Genomic DNA, 19828 nt, shown 5'->3' with positions numbered 1-19828 from the left:
CCAGCCTGGTCTACAGAGCTAGTTCCAGGACAGGCTCCAAAGCCACAGAGAAACCCTGTCTCGAAAAACCAAAAAAAAAAAAAAAAAAATTACACCATTTATATTTTAAGATTTCAAAGATTGGGGCTAGAGAGATGGCTCAGAGGTTAAGAGCACTGGCTGCTCTTTCAGAGGTTCTGAGTTCAAATCCCAAGAGCTAGGCAGGACTTTGGGGGCAGAGAGACCACCAGTAAGAAAGAGGAGGAAAAGCCAAGAGACAGAAAATAATCAAAAATGTGGGAGGAGAGGTAACAGCTACAAGTCACGTGGCAGCACAAAGATGAATATAAATGGGTTAATTTAAATTATAAGAGCTAGTTAGATCCAAGCTTAAGCTATCGGCCGGCCGAACTTTCGTAATTAATAATAAGTCTGTGAGTTCTGACTTGGGAGCAGGCAGGAGGGACAGGGAAGACTTGTTACATTCTAATCCCCTCAAGCCCCAAGCCCTTGTTTTCTCCTTCCGTCTCTGTGGCCAATTATAATGCGCCACCGTAACAATGACGGCACACAGAACTTGTGTTCACACGCAGGTGTACAACTTTACCGCTTCCACGTTTCCTATTCATCTTACTCAGCAAAGACATCTGATCATCTAATATTCTAATTTGCTTTCTAATTTTCCATGATTCATGTCATGGGCGAAAGCAAATTCGGGGAGGAACGGGTTTGTTTGGCTTACACTTTGCCATCACAGCACATCATTGAAGAAGCCAGCACTGGGACTCATTAACAGCTCAGGAAGCACAGCAAAAACCATGAAGGAATGCTGAACCATGGGCTCACGCTCACTTGCTTTCCTTACAATGCCTAGGACTACTAGCCTAAGGATGGCACTGCCCACAGTGGAGCGCACCTTCTTATATCATCAAGACATTTTTCACGGAGGTAGCCAAATGACTGTGTGATTCAGGAATTCTTCAATTGGGATTTCCTCTCTTGACTCTGGTTTGTGTCATGCTGAGTCACTTCTACCATGTGTGGAAAATAAGAATTTAGAAGAGACCAACACAGATAAATAATCTCATCCTTCTGGTAAATTAGAAGAAAAATGCATAGATTCTGTTTAACGATATAGGGAAAAACAAAATAAAAGTGAAGGAAGCTAATGCTGGAGGTGAGGGAGACCGAGAAGGGAACAAAAACCCAAGGGAATCATGGACACCAGAGGGAGAGTGTTTCTAGGCAACGGAAAGACAGCGCAAGACCCAAAGGTTACCTGCACAGCTTACAGTTCTACAGCTGAGAGCTTGGGCCAGCCCAGTTGATACAGCAGTATTTGGGTGAGGTAGCCCAGTAGCAATTGTAAAATCCCACTGGGAACAGAAGAGCAATAGCTTGCCATTCTATAATTCCCTGCTGTTATTTGGGCAACTCATTCAGGACAATCACAAACCGCTTCATGAAAAGCTCTGTCCCCAGTGTCTTATATACTGAGGAACAGCAGGATTCTTGTTAAGGAGCCAAAGATTGGCAAAAGACCTACTCTGCTCACGTCCCATCTTTACAGTGTGATCTCAAGTCCCTTCCCCCATTGGGACATCCATTCACTAAGCTGAGCTTTAATCTCTCAAGCACGCTCCATCTAAATGCCCCTCGTAAGTGTGCACGTAGATACCCATCGCAGAGACTATTTCAAAGCTGGCCTGGGGTCCTCTCGGATCCTTTGTTCCGCATGTGTCCAGACCCACTCAGACTGGAGACTCCATCCGAATCAGTACCTATTTTTATATGCTTATGTCCCGTATAGACAAGCCACTCATAAACCTCATCACTGATGCACAGGGCGTCATGCTTGATGCAGAGGTCAGCAATGACTTGCAGCTCCTCTCTGGTATACACCTACACATATTAAAGGAAAGGGCACAGCCAGTTATACTACACGTAAGGAAACAGGGACTCCCAGCCTGGGTAAGCAAAGAGGCTCGCTTACCTTGCCAATGGGGTTATGTGGAGTATTTAATATAATGGCTTTCGTCTTAGAACTAAATTTACTTTCCAGTTCTTGAGGATTGAATGTCCAATCAGAACTAGACCACTTCGTCCCATCTGTAGGTTTCTAAGCATGAAGAATAAAGATGTGATTTAAACGAATTAATTCATGTTTACTGTCTTACAAACAACCTAGTAAAGAAAGAAGATTAAAGACAGACCCGACAAAGGTAACTGAATACATGACTAATGAAGAACACAGGCACAAATAATTAGGCTCTAATTCAACCTCGAGGACCCAGAGGCCCTGAGTCTTATGTACACACCTGTTTAAAGAAACAATGAACACTGTCAACTAACAGCTGTTCTTCCTTCCCAGAAGCCAGCTGTATCTATGGGCCAGGTGTGACACCGTAAGGCTGACAGAGGAGTCAGTGAGTCACCGTGGCTACTGGGTTCATTATTTTCAAAAGACTTAGCTATATCTTCAATGACAAAGTAATTTAAAACATTCTTCGGGCCAGCGGATGGTCTGGGGACTTACAGATCTCAGGGGAATAAACACAGGCGTTGCTCCGGCCATTCTCACCATGGGCTCATAACAGTCATAAAAAGGCACCATTATGATCACCTGAGATAAAAGAAACAAGAACACAGGGTATCAGCCAGCAATTCACCTCCGGAATGTGGTGCCTCTTATGTCAGAGGCGCTGTGCCAAGTGACAAAATGCAGCAACGAAAAAGACAGGCTCGGTCTTCATGGAGCGAACGTCTGAGTGCAAAAGACCCTGGATATAAAGGCATCCTTGGAGTCAGAGATGGAGTTCTTGGTCTCTTGGGAAATCTACAGAGAGGCTTACAGTGGGGACATTCAAAATTGCCAATTATTATAGATGCACACCCAGATTTATCTGGTGCCTGGACTGCTCATCATATTTTCAAAAGAATGTTCTGAGCAAAACCAGTAAGGGTGGTTTTTTTTTTCTCTTGTATTTCAAGTTAGAAAACAAAATGCAGGAGGAACTTGATATACCAGACAGTGATAGGAGCAGGATTTCAGGAAATGACATTGTGCTCGTTTCTAGAGCAGAGTGCTAATTGGAGACAGTATGTTGAGAGAGAACCATTGAGTCAGGGGTCAGAGTGGATGCTATTGTTCTTGTGTGATGCCCACAGCCCCTCCGCCCCAGGTATGTGGTGTCTGGCACCTTTTCCTCCCAGTCCTTGGATCAGATTTCTCACCTCTCAAACTCCCCTCCAACCTCCCTTGCTGCAGCTTCAGATTGAGGGGCTGATCTTGTCTGCTGCCATCACACCCCAGCCTGCAGACTCAATCTAGAAGTTCTGCCTTTCTTTTTTTTGCTGCGGTGGTTTGAGTGAGAAGGGCTCCGCAGGCTCATGTTTGCCCGCCTGGGCCCTAGTTTATGGAACTGTTTGGAAAGGATTAGGAGGTGTGGCCCTGTTGCAGGAGGTATATCAGTGGGGTTTCAAAAGCCCACTCCAGCTGGGTGGGGGTGGTGCACACCTTTAATCTCAGGCAGAGGCAGCGGATGTAGGGAGGCAGAGACAGGGGGATCTCTGTGAGTTTGAGGTCAGCCTGGTCTACAGAGAGAGTTCCAGGACAGACTCCTAAAAGCTACAGAGAAACCCTGTTTCAAAAAACAAACAAACAGATAGACAGACAGACAGACAGACAGACAGATAGACAGACAGACAGAAAGCCCACTGCATTCCACTCGGCCCTCCCTCTGGCTCATGGCTGTTGTTTCAACATGAAGTCTTTCACCACTGCTCCAGCATCATGACTGTCTGCCTGCCTGCTGTCATGCTCTCTGCCGTGATGGCTATGGTCTCTTCTCACCCTTGAATCTAAGCAGACTCCCAATTATGTTCTCTTCTGTAAACTGTCTTGGTTATGATATTTTGTCACAGAAATAGAAAAGTAACTAAGACCATCTCCTTCCTTCCACTGAAATAAGATCTTTTCTAGCCCTGACTGATCTCCGACCCCTGGCTTAACCTCCTGTGTTCTGGGATGGCAGGCATGTGCCACCACACTTGCCTAGCTTTTATACCATTTTTTTTTACACTTATTTGTTTACTTGTTGTGTACATGCTCTTGTGTGCACCATGGGCCACATGCAGGAGCCAGAGAACAGCTTTTGGTTATCTTATTCTATCATGTGGGTTCTGGAGATCAAATTATGCCTGGCAGAAAGCAGCTTTATCATATGAGCCCCCTTGCCAGTCCAGGGAGCTACTTCTTCAGCTCATGCTTTTATATATTTTTTTAAACCTAACCCAATTTCATGAAAATGTCATATAATTTTAACTTTTGCTCTTACATTAATGTTGAGAGTTCCCTAAATTTAAGAATTATTTTTTTACCTTTTGCATGTATAAATAACAGTGCTATATTTGTGTCTACAGTTCTCCTTTTTTAAACGGCCAGTTGAATAAATTCACATGATTGCTACCTCTAGATGGAAGAATATAAGCTTGTTTACAAACGCACACAGTCTAAGGTTTTTATTGAATCTGTGTATGTGTCTCTGTGTGTGGAGGTGGGTGTGCATGCCAACCACGTATGAAGTTAGGTCAGCTTGGGCTAGTCTCAAAAACAGTAAAGCAAACTAGCCAATTAACTAAGAACTTTACAAAGCGAACAAATATCGCAGACATAATAACACATGAAAAAAAAACAAAGCAAAACTCAAGAGCCTGTACCATCTTATTCCCACCTCTGTCCAATAAAAGAGCCATGAGAATGAACTGAGGTGCAGATGACAGAAAAAGGGTGAACTCTGGGCGACAGACACCAGGACAGGGCTTAAATCTTCTGGACACTGGGAAGATGCAGTATCATTATATAGTAATTATCCCAGTCTACATTCAAGGCTGGCTTGAATGTACCACCACTAGACCTCAAAACCGATTGAGAGAGAAAAAGAAAGAAACAAAATGAGGAGAAGGTCCCGACGTGGGACAGAAGCACTGGGTGTTAGGACAGTGTTCATTACTCACCTCGTCTCCCGGGTCAACCAATCCTTGGATGGCATTAAAGAGAGATCCATATCCTCCCACTGTCACGAGGATTTCTTTATTTGGGTCAATTTGATTTTGATAAATTTTTTCATATAAGCAGGACAGAGCTTTCACAAGTGGTGGATGACCCTGTTGTATTAAAGATAAAGACAAAACAATTTCAGAATAACAGTCAATGCAGGGCCAAAACAGGACTGTAAAAGGCTGGAAGTTGGGGAGGATTCATCCCAAGAGGTAAGGGCAAGGGGCTTCTGAGTTTCCAGATTGGGACAGTTGATCCTTTAAGGAGGAGTGGTACACACACACACACACACACACACACACACACACACACACACCCCAGCTTGACATATCAGTGTATGCCCCACATGGTTCTGATAGACTCACAAAGCCCCTTGTGTACTGATTCAGGTTATCAGTTAATGCAGCCTTTGATAATTCTTCCTTTACATATGAAGGAGGGGATATATCTGGAAGGCCTTGTCCAAGATTCACAACAGCAGGATCTGCAGCCAACTTAGTAAATTCAACCCTGATTAAAAAAGGAAACAACTAAAATTAGGAAATTATAGAGTTAGCTTAATTATCATCTGTGATCAGGCAGTGGTAACCCATGCCTTTAGTTCTAGCACTTGGGAGGTAGAGGCAGTTGGAGCTCTGAGTTCAAGGCCAGCCTTGCCTACAGAGTGAGTTCCAGGACAGCCAGGGCTACACAGAGAAATACTGTTTTGAAAAACAAACAAAAAATATCATATGTTCTCATTATAACACCAAAAAAATAGGAATTTGTCTTAGAGATGAAACACAATGGGTTCCCAACAAAAACGTTACCACCCACAGAATGAATTTATCTAGCAAATGATGGTTCAAAAAATGACCCTATATGCCTTAGAAACCTCAATTTAACAACATTCATATTTGAGTCATATTTGTATGTAGGTATATTAATGCCTGTAAATGTAATCCCAGGAGGGAAGGCTGAAGCAAGAGGCTCAAAAGTTTGAGGCCAGCCTGGGCTACATACATAGCAAGGCCCTACTTCAAGAAACAAAGTAAAGGAAACTGTTGTCAATTTCATGAAAGCATCAGTCGAACTTAGTTTAAGATATCCTCGGCTATGTATCCAGTGCTAGTCCAGGGACCAGCATCCTCCCATTCAAGCTTAATTAATGGGGGGAATTAAATGAAAGGCTTCGTTATTGGATTGTGGCTGAAGCTAAAACCCAATTTAAGGGACACAGGAAACCTGACATGATTATTCGTCTAAGACACTCACCACACATTGCTGTCTAGGCCTTCGATTCGTTTGGCATTTTTGAATTTCAAAGCCATTTTCTGAAAGATAAATATTGAAAGCTTCTTTTAATTCTTTATTCAACATTCAAAGAGGCCAGTAACAATGGGCCTCTCTTCCTTTTGTCTTCTGTTACCTTGTAAATGGTACCACGCAAAGAAGTTATAGAACCCAGTGCAAAATTCTAAGGAATTGTCAACTCTTTCCTACTGTTCGACAGAAAGTTTTTCCTTGGGGCCCTCATATCTTTACACTCAAAAGAACAAAAATCCCACCCCAGCATGAAGAGCTAATCAATGTAAAGGCTTGAAACAGACTCTAGAGCTCAATCATAACACCAACAGAAAAGATTTCAAGAGAATCTTGAGCCATGCCATGAGTTTGCATAACATATTATACATCCATAGTTCTATAAGGAAGCTCCTCCTATGGCCTACAGGAAGAACTCAATAAATGGTTCTACACTGCTCAATTACGGATACTGATGCTAACACTATGAAGCAATGCTTATGTATTGGGCACCATTCTGCGCGCTTTACGTGACTAAAATTTTAACATTCACATCAGCCCTACGTAGCATTATGAACCCCATTCATGCATGAGCAAAACTGAGGTGCCACGAAGATGGAGAAGAAAAGAACTTTTTACATCTAGCAATACTTGTAAAACAATCTCAAACAGGTTCAGCCCAAGATTTGAGCCCATGACCTTTCTCGACAGCCCATACTTACATTACCTTCTACTGGTTTTCACATACTAAGACCTAAGAAACATGACTGTAAGTTGTAGTTTAAAATATAGCAGTCATTCCCACTAGGTCTGCTAACACCAAGCAAGCAAGCAAGCTAAGACTCTAGTAGGAAAATATTAGAAGTTATAATTACCATACCATACACACTATTTCAGTTCTTTCAATTCAAAAGTTATATTTTGACTATTTCTCAAAAGTATTAAATTAGCTTTGAGTTCATTGCTAGCAGCTTGGTGGAAATAAGAAAAATGATTGACAGCATTTTTGTAAGGAATTTTATAATAGAATATTAAAGCAATTTTAATTCAATCTGGAAGAGAGATAATGATAATGGTTATTAAATAGAACACTGTTCTTATTCTATTTCCAATAACGATACCAAAGAAATAGCTTTCTCAGTAATCTTTGAAACTCCAGTGAAAGGAATCATGAATAAACTCTCTGGAGGCTGACACACTTCTAGAACAGCATTTTGATGAAGTCCCACCTGAACACGATGCTACTCTAGAGAATAGAATTATAAAACTCAAAAGACCTCGCAGAACAGAAAAAGGATATTTTTAACAAAGGTATTTTTGCCTCTTTCTGAAAATGTGTTGAGAACTTAATGATTCACTCAGCACGTGATCAGAAATGCAAAGTAGATTTATATATTTAAATAAAAGCAGGGCTGGGGAAATGGCTTAGTGGGCAAATAACTTTCTGGGTAAGCATGAGGCCCTGAGTTCGTATCCCAAGCACCCATGTAGAAGGCAGGTTCTCTCATGGCTTGTAACTCCAAGACTGGGGGACAGAGATAGGATGGTTCCAGGGGCTCCAAGACATCTCACACAGTGAACTCCAGACAAAATCAATAAGAGACCCTGTCTCAAAAATAAGGAAGAGCACAACAGAGAAAGATACCCAGCATTGACACTGAGCCTCCAAATACCCATTCGTCGGCATGTGCACCCTCCTGCATGCACTGTTCCCCTGCGAACTGAAAACGAAAAGTTTTTATGGGGTGCCACAGACAATACAGACACGGAGTACTGTGGGAGCCCACATATGGCCCAGTTTCCATTTGGAGCCATTTTTGACTTAAGGAAGTCCTTTGAATTCAAGCTTGCCTGCTCTACTTTTTCCAATAGCCTTGAGGGCTGTGAGAGACTTCTGATTTAGCCCGTGAGAAAAGAACACTCTATCAAGTAGAGAGTATACTGCTGACGACAAACCTCAGGAACATCAAGATAGAAAGTGAGGCTGCTTCCGAGCAGCAAGCACGTGTTGGAGAGGAGGCTGCTCACTCAAAGACAGGAATGGTCTTGTGGTTGGATACTGACTGACCGTCTGTGCTGTGCTTTGTTCTGCTAAGCAAGTTCTGAAGTAAACTCTGGGCTGTTTGGCTGCTTGGGCATGACCAGACAGACCTCCCGAGTCTATCCTGTCTTCCGTTTCTTTCATGTAACTTTTCTTTGGCCTTGAGAATACCCTATCCAGTGCCTTAATCTCGGAACAGTCTCTCCAGCCCTGATACATTAACAGCATAGAATTATAAAGGTTTCCTTTTGCTTACACCACACGTGCATTTAAACTCTACTGTCGCTCTGTTCCATGTCATTCATCCTGAGACATAAGTCAGCCTCTGCAAAGAGCACAGACTACTTTAAAACAAAGAGATCGATCTTAGAAGACCCTGCTTGGATATATACACATCTCTTCTGTTTATACATTTTTTTCTTGTCATAGTGATTTCATGGTTGATGTTGGGAAGCTCTGCCCAGCCCCACTCCTGTTCCAGACCCCGCCCTGAGAAAGCCCACCACTGGCAGCTCTTCCCCCGGAACTGCTCAAGACCACCTATATGGTATTTAAGACCTTGCTCACAGAGCTTCCATAGATCTCAAGCCTTCCTGAGAGCTACCTGGGAGTTGTCTCACTCTGCTCTGTTGATTTAATCTGGATTTACTAATTCTGTTTGATTTGACTTATTACTTCCCCAATAACCGGGGATCCAGTACGTCCCAGTTGAGCCACGGAGCCAGGTTATAGGACTGATCAGGAGAGGAAGCAGTAGTGCTTGTGGAAATAACTAAGAAAAGCTGTGGGAGTCCAGCTCCCATGGGGATTAGGTCCCAAAGTGGAGGTGTGGAGTGGGCAAGGGGAAGGACATTGACCCAAGCTGAAGGTGAATTGGGATGATTGCTACTTTATTGCACAAAAGATTCAATGGGAGCAAGGGGGCCTGTGAGCTGGGGTGTGGCTTCTGATTAGGGGTTGAGGAAGCTAGCATTGACCTTCACAAGTTAATAGGCACCAGCCACGTGTTAATAGAAGGGCCACAAGTTCCTCTAGCCAGAGATAAAAATAACTCCCTTTTAAGGAACTTTCTCCACGCCCCTGAGAAAATGGGGGCTCTCATCTAAATGCCTGACCTTGGGAAAATGACTTTCTCTAATATGGAATATTGAAGTTTTTTAAATATGACTTAGTATATTCAAATAACTAAAGTTTAAAGTGAGCAAAGATGAGGGTAGAAATATTACTGTGAACCTGAGTATGTGGGCAGACACGTAGGCCACCCAGACCCGAATAATTACACAGATACTATATTAATTACAACACTGTTTGGTCAATAGCTTATGCATGTTTCTAGCTAATCCTTTAATCTTAAATTAACCCATTTCTACTAATCTGTGTATCACCACGAGGTTGTAGCCTACCAGGAAGTTTGTGACTGGCAGCTCACACCTTTTTCCTTCAGCAGCTACATGGTATCTCTCTGACTCTGCCTGTTTTCTCTCTATGTCCTGTTCCGATTTGCCACCTGACTTTATTCTACTAAGCCATTGGCCAAAACAGCTTCTTTAATAACCAGTGGTAATAAAACATATTCATAGCATACAGTAGACCTTAGGAATCTATAAATCTTGATTATCAAATATATCTTATTTATCAAGCAAATGTTACTCATGTAAACTTTCTAGCGGCTTGGTGTTAACTTGTGAAGGAAGAGTCAGGGTTATCACCCTATATGGTCCCATGGTGGTGGGGATTTTTTCCAAAGAGTTATTTTGTTTAAAGAGGTTGCCATTTTATACATTTTTCATCTTTCAAAACCTGAAAAAAAATTTCCCAAGGGAAAAAAGCATAAGGGTACCCCCATAACACATAATGAGAATCGTTAAAAATGAAAGTAAACAGGCGCTGGAGAATTGTGTTCTGCACAGTCGAAATGCTGGAACTTTGTCAAGTAGCAGTGGTCGCCCTACAGCGAAGATCAGACAGGTCATTGCTACAGGTTGAATTTGGTCCCTCTCAATTACATAGGTTGCGGTCCTAACTCTCAGTACTCAGAATGTGTCCACAGATACAGAGTCACTGGGGTCTCACTGGCTTGGGAGATAAGAGCACTGTTTACTCTTCCAAAGGACCCAGGTTTGATTCCCAAAACCCACATGAGTGGATCAAAACTGTCTGTAATCCAGTCCCAGGAGATCCAGCACCCTCTTGTGGACAAAACACTCACATAATGAATTAAAACAAAGATTTGCCTGTTGTTTGAAAGACAGAAAAGAAATAAGCCCATTGCATAGGCAATAGTTCAAAAAGGTCTTTTGGGGAGGCTCACAGCTACTTTGGCCCATGGGTTCCCCATTTAAGAGGACACACAGAGAGAGCCTGTGTAAAGGGCATGGCCAAGGCTAAGGGATTTGTGTACAAGTTAAGGATGCCAACATCCCCAAGAAATCACTGGAAGTCAAGGAAGATCTTTCCTTAGGACGAAGTGTTCCTGTTTACAATGTGCTCAGCCTTCTCAGTCTCCAAAGGCAGTGAAGGAAACAAAACAAAAAAAATCTAATTTCTTAAGCATTTGCTTTGTTAGAACAACCAGAGTAAATCAATTGACTAGCTGTGTTAGACAGGGTTCTCTAGAGTCATAGAACTTATAGAATTAATCTCTCTCTGTTCATTACAATAAAAGATTCATCAGACTGTCACCACACTGGAACACGTTCTTTGGGGTACCCTGAATCTGTGTTCCATGGTTATTCATACTTGGCTCCCAAATTAAGTGTTATCTCTTATCACCTTTGAGGTGAGGGTTGTGTCTTTACAGTGACAAAGGTCATGTCACACTGCACAGTGAGGACAGCCAGACTCACTTGCAGATGCAAATGGTGCTTGTGAGACAGAGGTGGGCAGATCTCTGAGTCTGAGGACAGCCTGATCTACAGAGCGAGCTACAAAACAGCTAGGGCTTCACAGAGAAACCTGTGTTGAAAAACACACACAAAAACCCGTTTTCCTGGGGTAGACTCAGCACCAGGAGGTGAGAATGAACTCCCAGATATATAAGAGAACATCTATAGGTCTAGTATGATCTTCGAATGCAGCTAACCATGTGATGTGCAGTTCTCCATCAGTTTGATTTTATGCATGGCATATACAGATTACACAAAGTTACCATCGAAATCACAAGGTAATCTTCCATTAGGTTGAAGGGAAAGGGTGCTGCTCTACTGCTTCACCACAAGGTGGCGAGTTTTGCAAAGAAAAGGAAAAGCTTCAACAAAGCAAGTCCTTAAAATGAGAGGAATTAGAAGAGCCTGCAACACCAAGTTCCAGGTGCATACACTTTAAGGACTTATCCCACAAGGCCTAACACATGTAGGTGAGATGAGACAGGTCCATAAAAAGCCTCCCAAAGGAGGGGCTGAAGCTGAGGAAGTCAAGGCTGTCAAATCTGTGCAGTAGGAGTTATTAAGCAAGTCTTTACCCAGAGCAGGCAAGGGGATGGCCAAAAACTACTAGAGGACAAGAGAGACCAAAAATAGAAACAGCAACATTACATACACTGCGTGAGAGCACATACACACGTGCATATATATTTTGCCATGCCTTTATTTTACTTAGCTTTTATATTTTGATGCTTCGAAGGCCACAGCGATGGCACTTAGGGCTCCCTTCACTCCTTAGTATTAAGACTACCTCCTGAATGTCTTTGTTTATACACACTGGAAAGCTATACTGAAACAGTACGCCACCCCCCAACCTATGCTGTGGTTTCTTTTGTGAAGTTCTTGGCTGTCACTCAGGCTTCTGTGAAATCTGGGACTCTCAGGATGGCACTGGGACATTACTAAGGGCAGAGGACTCCTCCAGCATATAAGATGCCATTGGCAATCTAAGCTACCAGACCTTAGTTGAATGAGACACAGACTAAATCCACATCCCCTTTGACATGAAAAGGAATGAAACGAAGGGCTCATGCTACTGGAGAAAAAGAAAAGGGAAATCGTTAACCTTCAGCTCACAGGTGATGGAGGGGAACTTGAACCCCACAGGCTTTTGCCTCATTTCTGCTTCCTGTCACATGACACCAAATGCAGTCACACTCCCCACATTCACTATCATAGAAGGACGGAAAATTGGAGCACTCAAATCTGTCTCCAAAGCACATTAGGCCACACAATTATAAGGGATATGAGAATTAAAATCACGTGACACTATGATGTGTCCATTAAGATGTTTAGATACTAAGTGTTGACAGAGACAGAGGGCAACTGGGATAGTGTTGAACCCTGGTGGGAAAATAAAGGGGCCAAGGCAGTCTGAGAAATGACTTGGCAGTGACCTAAAAACTAAACATATTGTAATTATTATTAAAGGTGCTTAAAAATCAGCCATAGCACTCGGGAGGCAGAGTCGGGCAGATCTCTGTGAGTTTGAGGCCAGTCTGGTTCTACAGAGCTAGTTCCAGGACAGGCTCCAAAGCCACAGAGAAATCCTGTCTCAAAAAACCAAAAAAAAAAAAAAAAAAAAAAAAAAATCAGCCATATATATCACTGCGAGGTGTTTATAAAAGAATGAAGACATACATCTACAATCAATGGCTTTTCACAAGTGTCCTTAGCAAGGTTATTCATAGACGCCCAAACCTAGAAACAATACAAAGGCCTATCAAAGGGGAAAAAAGAAAAGCAAACAGGCACACCCACACACTGAACTAGCATGCATAGCAAGGAGGAAGGATTCCCAGATATGCTACACTTAAAGTCATTGTATGTATAAAAAATATAAGCAAATGGCTTATATCTCAGTGGAAGAGCATTGGCTTAGTGTCTGCAAGGCTCTGGGTTCAATTCCCAGCACCACAAGGTAAGGCCACAGAGAGACATGGAGAATGTTTTCAGGGTGATGGAGATGCTGTGTGGTTGTTGAGGCAGGGACTCCGTTGTAAATCCCTACAGCAAATAAATGATCACTGAGTTCTCGTGCGAAAGCTCTAGTTTGTTGTATCTAGACAGAACTGATTTGAAAGGTTGTCAGGGTCTTCTAAAATGATGCCTCCTTTCTCTCTATGTAAAAAAATGTTCCTCAAGCAAACACTAACAAGATTATGTCACAGATTTGAGCTCTTCCAAGGTATTAGCTGCAAATTCAGAAAACCAGATGGATTGCTTTATTTGGCCACTAGATGGCAGCAAAACCACAGACTGCTCCCACAATGATGGAAAACTGAATGTAAAATTCAGGGGGCTATCTGAATTAAGATTTAAGAATGAGGTGATTATATCTGACGCAGAGGTGTGTGATTTAACTGAAGCTTTTAAGCAATACATACTTAGTTGCTCTATCTTATACGGAATTATTTCTAAACTGGATTTGGGGGCTCATTCCTGTAATCTGACAGTGTTGGAGGTTGAAGAAAAAGGATCAATACAAATTTGATGTTAGCCTGGTCTACCTACCACGTTTCAGACCCGTTTGGGCTACACAGTGACTATAGTTTATAGTAAACATCCTGGCTGGCACAGGCACTCTCTGATACCCTGAACTGCCCACTGTTGCTTTTCAAACACCATTCAGTGTGCTTTGTCATCCTCCGATAGGGTGACAATTTAAGGTTTCTATTAATGTGTGTGTGTGTGTGTGTGTGTGTGTGTGTGTGTGTGTGTGTGTGTAGTGTGTGTGTGTGTGTGTGTAGTTGGTCTGTGTCTGTGTGCGTGTGTGTAGTGTGTGTGTGTAGTTGGTTTGTGTCTGTGTGTGTAGTGTGTGTGTGTAGAGTGTGTGTGTATAGGTGTCCCTGCATGCAGTTGCCTGCAAAGGTTAGAAAGGATATAAGATGACTGGTGGGTTATGGGCAGTTGTGAATGGTCTGATTTGGGAAGTGAATTCTTAGCCCTCTGCAAGGGTAGCAAGTGCTCCTAAGGCTGAGCCACCTCTCCAGACCCTCCCCCAACCTTGCTGTGATTTTTAATGCAAAACTTCTGATGAATTGTGAAAATGTTCCATGACAGGGTCAGTCCTTAAAATGGCAGTTGTTAAAAATTAAGCCCAGAGTCAACATGTCACTTAGTCATCCCATTGCTTGGGGGTGCTGGTGCTGGTGGTGGAGGTGCTGCTGATGGGGTGGTGGTGGTGGTGGTGGTGGGGGGGGGTGCTGCTGTTACTGTTGCTGCTTCTGCTGGTGGTGGTGGTGGTAGTGGATTGTATGCCAAGTAGTCAGCAGGTTTGAATAATGCCCTGTTGGTGATTCTTGCCTGAGATGTAGATGAAAATCATTTAGACACATTTTTTTCCTAAGAATATTCCAGATTTAAGGATCAGCATATCTTAGTGTGAGTCATACATGTAAACATACATGTAATCTAACTATCATGCACACTTTTGTTGTTCTTGTTTATTTTTTTTTGAGGCAGGGTCTCTCCATGTAGCCTCTAATTGTCCTGGAACTCTCTGTGTAGATCAGGTTGACCTTGAACTCACAGAGATCCTCCTGTCTCTGCTTCCCAAGAGTCAGGATTAAAGATGTGTGTCACCACTACACTCAGCTCATACCTTTTAGTATCATAGTTTCGTATAATCACCATTATTGGGTGATCACAATCACTTGGATTCAGTCTTCTATGTATGGGGGAAGGGAAATTCAAGATGTTCATGAGGTAGAAGTCATAAGATTTAAAAGTCAATTATACTTTTAGAACTTTCAAAAATTGACATAGTAAGGGTTGGGAGGCTGGAATGAGGGTGAACAGCACCAAGCGCCTAACATTCTACCATTTTCGGCTCATGAAAAGGACAATTAGAGAAAACTCAGCCTGATACCAAATGCTCACATTCACATCAGAGTATGAATTTGACAATGCCATGATCCCACAGCCCTTTTCTTTCATTGACCACTGAGTGATTTCAAAATAGGTCCCAGACCTTACCCCATAATCACCCTACTCATTTGGTGCATATCTTTGACAAACAACCGTAATGCCATTACTGTTTAGCTGGAACCTCAGCTCGCCCCTGCATGATCCAGAAAGCTCCCTTCCCATCATCTCTCTGTCTCCAAACTCCAACGTGAGAAAATATACACAATAATTTGTCTGTCTGTGATAAGGAATACCTACGGCAGAAGTGGAGATTCCAAGGACGTTTGAAGAAAAAATTGTCTTTAGATGCTTTGCTTGGCTGCCAAGGGAAGAGAGCCTCCTCTGGGCCAAAAACATGCTAGAGAAAAGAAACATTGAAAAAGGAATCATGTGGGAGTCACGTGTCAATTACGTCACCATTAGTTACCTGGAGGCAGAGGACAGGCTTATATGTAAATATAAACACAGTAAAAGCTTTAAAATTGCACTTATTTATTGTGAGGTAGATATGTGTGTGTACATGCATGTGAAGCTCACAAGAGAGATCCAACTTAGGCTGTCAAGCTTGGCAGCAAGCATAGTCACCTGCTGAGCCATCTCACCAGTGTGGAACATATTTCTGACAATTCACCTAACTTCCTTCCCTTCCTGCCTCTTGGATTCTTATTCTATTCTATATTATTCATTTCTGTAATCATCCTAATGCTATTCTTCTGTATCTTATAAAACTATACACTGCAAAGGAAATATGCAAGTGATTAGAACAAAGATGGGGGTCACTTATGTCAACCAGCACAAAATTACGAATACAAAATGGGAGGTAATAAAGCTACAGTTGTTACAGGTTTGTGCCTGATAACAGTTAGCACAAAAGACTAGCACAGGCTCGCAGAAAGGACACTGAAATCTTATACACAAGCAACAGAGTGTTCAACTTGGGACCAAGGTAATGTCAACGGATTTGCAGGCGGATTTTTTATCAGGACCATCGGCTCCCCAGTAGTGACATGGAGACCTATTATTAATTATGAAAGCTTGGTCAATATCTTTGGCTTGTATCTAAGTAGCTCTTTTAACTTAAAATAATTCACTTCTTTTAATCTACAATCCTTTACTTTGTAATGCTCATGCTGCCTGCTCTGTGTCTTGGCATCCCTGCCCTTCTCCTTGCCAGCATCCTCTGCGGCTAAAAGTCTTGCCTAGCTATTGGATGTTCAGTTTTTTATAATAACACTGTGACATATCTTCACACAGTGTAAAGGAATATTCCACAACAAGGATTAGTGCTTCAAAGTATTTTATGCGATCCTCCTTGGGGTTGTGTTTTTTTTTAAACTTCCCAGTGTGTGTGCTGGGCATAGTGTTGTATATCTGTAATCCCAGCATTCCTAAGAGTTAAGTAGGAGGGTCATATGTTTGTGGCTAGCCTGTTTAAAAATACTGAGTGACTGGAATACAGCTCAGTCGTAGGGTACTTGCCTAGCACAGGCAAGGTTGTGTGTTTAATCCCAGCACCTTATTAAAAAAAAAGTCCTAAAGATCACTCCCTTGAATCCTTATTTGAATATGAATGTGTCCGTAGGTTTCTATGGCACTGCATTCCCCTCTTGGGGCTCTGCAATTCCCAAATAAATACTAATATTCTTTTGAGAAATTTTCTCAGACCCACTGATGTTTTTATTGAGATCAACAATGCTTAAATCATTTAAAACTGGAGCGCTATAAAGATAATCTAAATTAAATATAAAGCTTTTAGGCCAGATGTGGTGGTGCACACCTTTAATCCCAGCTTTCCTATTCATTTTTTAATTTTTGAGATATGGTCTCCTGTAGCCCAGCTCTCCTCAAACTTGGCAGTTGAGGATGACCTTGAACTCCTGATCCTCTGGCCTTCACCTTCCACGTGGGATAACAGGCCTGTACCATGACCTCAAGATGGCTTCTGCTGTTTAAATAAATGTGGTTTTGCTCCAACGCAATTAACACTGTATATTGATATTCACCAATAGACTAAATAAACCGATGCATTCAGAGGTCATGAAGCTGGAGGTAAAAAGGTAGCTGGCATGAGGTTTTGGGATGAAAACTAGAAGACTGCCAATCAATGACCCCGCCTGCCCAATCACTGTACACAGTTATGAAACCTGATCCATATGACAGCAGAAAAATCAAATTGCAATTTTATCATCTCTAGAGCAGACTGATTCCAAAGGAAGACAGTGAACAACCTACAGATTCAAGGTGAATTATTAAAGGCAAAATGCAACTCTCAAAGGTAGGCAAAGCATTCAAACTCAGTTTAGAAATGTTTAACGTTTAGCGCTCTGGACTTAACTTTTTCTAACTCCCATGTTATACACCTGTTCCTTATGAGTTACACATATATAAAGAATGCTTAGAGTTTAGTGAATTTAACAAAGTCCAGAATCTTCCTGCAAAGCTCAGGAAAGATTATCCCAGACACCCGTTAAAAAGTGTGCTAATGAGCAGGTATCAGTGGCTTTCACCACACACCATACCTGCTGGTTGGCTTCCAGAATGTTTATAAAGTTCACTAATTGCAACATAGGCAGGTGGACAAGGTCCTGGCCTGGAAAATCCAAAGAGCCGGAAATGACAGGAAGCACGGAAAAATTTAAAGTTTATCAGCATGAGTTACGCGGCACCATTCAAAAGTGGCTTGAACGCTGTGGGGGAAGTGGGATTCATGTGATCACAAATTTCTCCCAAGAGAAGCTGCGTGGCCGCTCGATGTTGGAGTTGGGACCCAGCACACTGGCAAAAACTTCAACAGATTTAAACCCGACTGGCTGCGCTGTGTGCAAGCTTCCCAGGTGGGCACCGACCGATCACGTGGTGCTGAGGAGCCCTGGGGTGGAAGGAGGAACGGAGGGGACACCAAACAGTGGCTGGAGGCTCAGGTCTGCAGGAATGCTGGGCCTTCAGACACGACTGATAAGGTTGTTTTTTTATCTTGGAAACCCTTGGGAAAGAGAGACTCACCCTTCGGGTTTAACTGCTTCAGTTTCCCTTTTCAACCTTGAACTGTCGGTTACCCAGACTGGAGAGGGAGTTCAAGAGTAGGGTGCTTACCTGTCCCTGGCAAAGCCCTAGGTTCTAACCCAGGCACCGAATAAAACCAGCAGTCGCGTAATTCTATCACGGGGAGAAGACAGGAGGATAAAACGTGCAAGATCGCCCTCTGCTACATAATTACTTCGAGAACAGAAGACTCTGCCACAAAAAAACCAAAAATCTATCAAGGAAGAGCTGGAGTCAGTGTTATCCTTTCACGATTGGTTCTAAATACATCAATTTACACAATCAGGAGTAAAAGAGACAAGAGAGGACTGAGGTCGAGTTATCTCGGAGCCCTTCTTTCTCCAAAGACCACTGTGTCAACCCCAAGGTTGATCCCGTAGTCTCCACTGTGGTCCGGCCAGGACCCAGCCCGCTGCTCTCCCTGTGGTTCCCGGCTCTGCAAACTCGGTACTCCCCGGGCCGCGTCACCGCGCACCACGTCCCGCGCCCACTCACCTCGATCGTCGGGTTCGAATGCGACCCTGGCCTCAGTCCGGAGGTCGTAAAGTGGCGCGGAGGGGGCGGGTCCCGGAGAAATTTACTTTGGGTTCCAGCTGCAGCTGGGTGCAGTAGGGACCCTCATGGAGGGTGAAGGGGGCAGGGTGGAGGCGGCGCCTGAATCTGGCTGGGGATTGGCCCCTGGCATCGGGATAAGGATACGGATTGGCTGCGGGGTTCTCCAATCCCGGAGGGCTCAGTGAGAGTGTGAATGAAGCAGCCAGTCTGGGAGGACGGGGCGTGGCCTCGGGCTGAAACGGGCTGAAACGGGCTGGGTCAGGACTGATTTGGTCTGTAGGTAAATCTCGCCTGCGAGTGGATTTGGAGCGGGTTCCGGTGAGAGACTGTGGAAGTCGCTCCTCCTGTGCTGTGTACAAAAGGGCTTGTAGGTGTCTATTTGTCCCATCTAAAGGGCGAGAGGAGGGAGACGAAACCCTTCCTTCGGAACTGTAAAGTGATACAAGACCTAATGGGCGGAGGAGGCGAGAGCGAAGATGGAAGACACCTGGTCTCTAAGGAGGAAACCGGGACTAAGGGAAAAAAGAAGAGGTCCAGGCACTGCTTCGGGGCCTGGGCGGGACGGTGGCGGGCTGCGGGGAGGAAGAGAGGGAGTCGAAAAGTGAGTTTCTGTTAAGAGTTCATCTTGGGGTTTAGATTTTCTTCCTCTTGCTTTTAAAGAAGTCGAGGCGGTGGCGGGTATAAGAGTGACTGAGCGTTGCGATCATGCTTGGAAGGAAAGAGCAAAATCAGACTTTGATTGGATGCGTTGCCCTTGGAACAGCTAGCCTCTTCCGTATTTTGGCGTGATCATTAAAGAACTGACTGTAAGGACGCTGGGAAGCCCTTGAACGGACGGATCCATGAGTGGGGAGATTTTTGTTATAGGGTATGAGAAAAAGTATAGCCAGAGACCTTCGGGAAAGTCCAGAGCAGTCATGGTTACCTCTCAGGGCAGAGAGGAGAGGGGCAGACTGAGAGGACTGTCTCTCCGGAACTGAGGGAAGGGCACCGGTAGGTGCAGCGCTCTCTCTCTCTCTCTCTCTCTCTCTCTCTCTCTCT

At 43.4% G+C, this 19828-nt stretch overlaps 1 protein-coding gene across 8 annotated transcripts in view; it reads right to left on the bottom strand.

Annotated features, from left to right (window-relative positions):
- Window positions 1–18872, bottom strand: part of Kyat3 (kynurenine aminotransferase 3) — a 33855-nt gene extending 14983 nt beyond the window's left edge. For 2 of the 8 annotated variants that reach the window (XM_026784156.1, XM_005357375.3), the window contains exons 1-9: window positions 18728–18854; window positions 18284–18424; window positions 15449–15548; window positions 6293–6351; window positions 5404–5548; window positions 4996–5145; window positions 2516–2602; window positions 1973–2098; window positions 1761–1881 (exon numbers count right to left, since the gene is read on the bottom strand). In XM_026784156.1, coding sequence (XP_026639957.1) covers window positions 1761–1881; window positions 1973–2098; window positions 2516–2602; window positions 4996–5145; window positions 5404–5548; window positions 6293–6351; window positions 15449–15547 — 787 coding nt within the window. In that variant the 5' untranslated portion in view covers window position 15548; window positions 18284–18424; window positions 18728–18854. Of the gene's footprint in view, window positions 1–1760; window positions 1882–1972; window positions 2099–2515; window positions 2603–4995; window positions 5146–5403; window positions 5549–6292; window positions 6352–15444; window positions 15549–17709; window positions 17732–18283; window positions 18447–18727 lie in introns of those variants that run through there. The other 6 variants (XM_013350054.2, XM_013350057.2, XM_013350056.2 and 3 more) reach the window with 6 other exon arrangements.
- Window positions 18873–19828: the final 956 nt, after the last annotated feature.

This window comes from Microtus ochrogaster, chromosome 21, assembly GCF_000317375.1.
Source record: "Microtus ochrogaster isolate Prairie Vole_2 chromosome 21, MicOch1.0, whole genome shotgun sequence".
NCBI lineage: Eukaryota > Metazoa > Chordata > Mammalia > Rodentia > Cricetidae > Microtus > Microtus ochrogaster.
The sequence above is the reverse complement of the archived record's forward strand: the minus strand, read 5'-3'. Positions and strand labels throughout refer to the sequence as shown.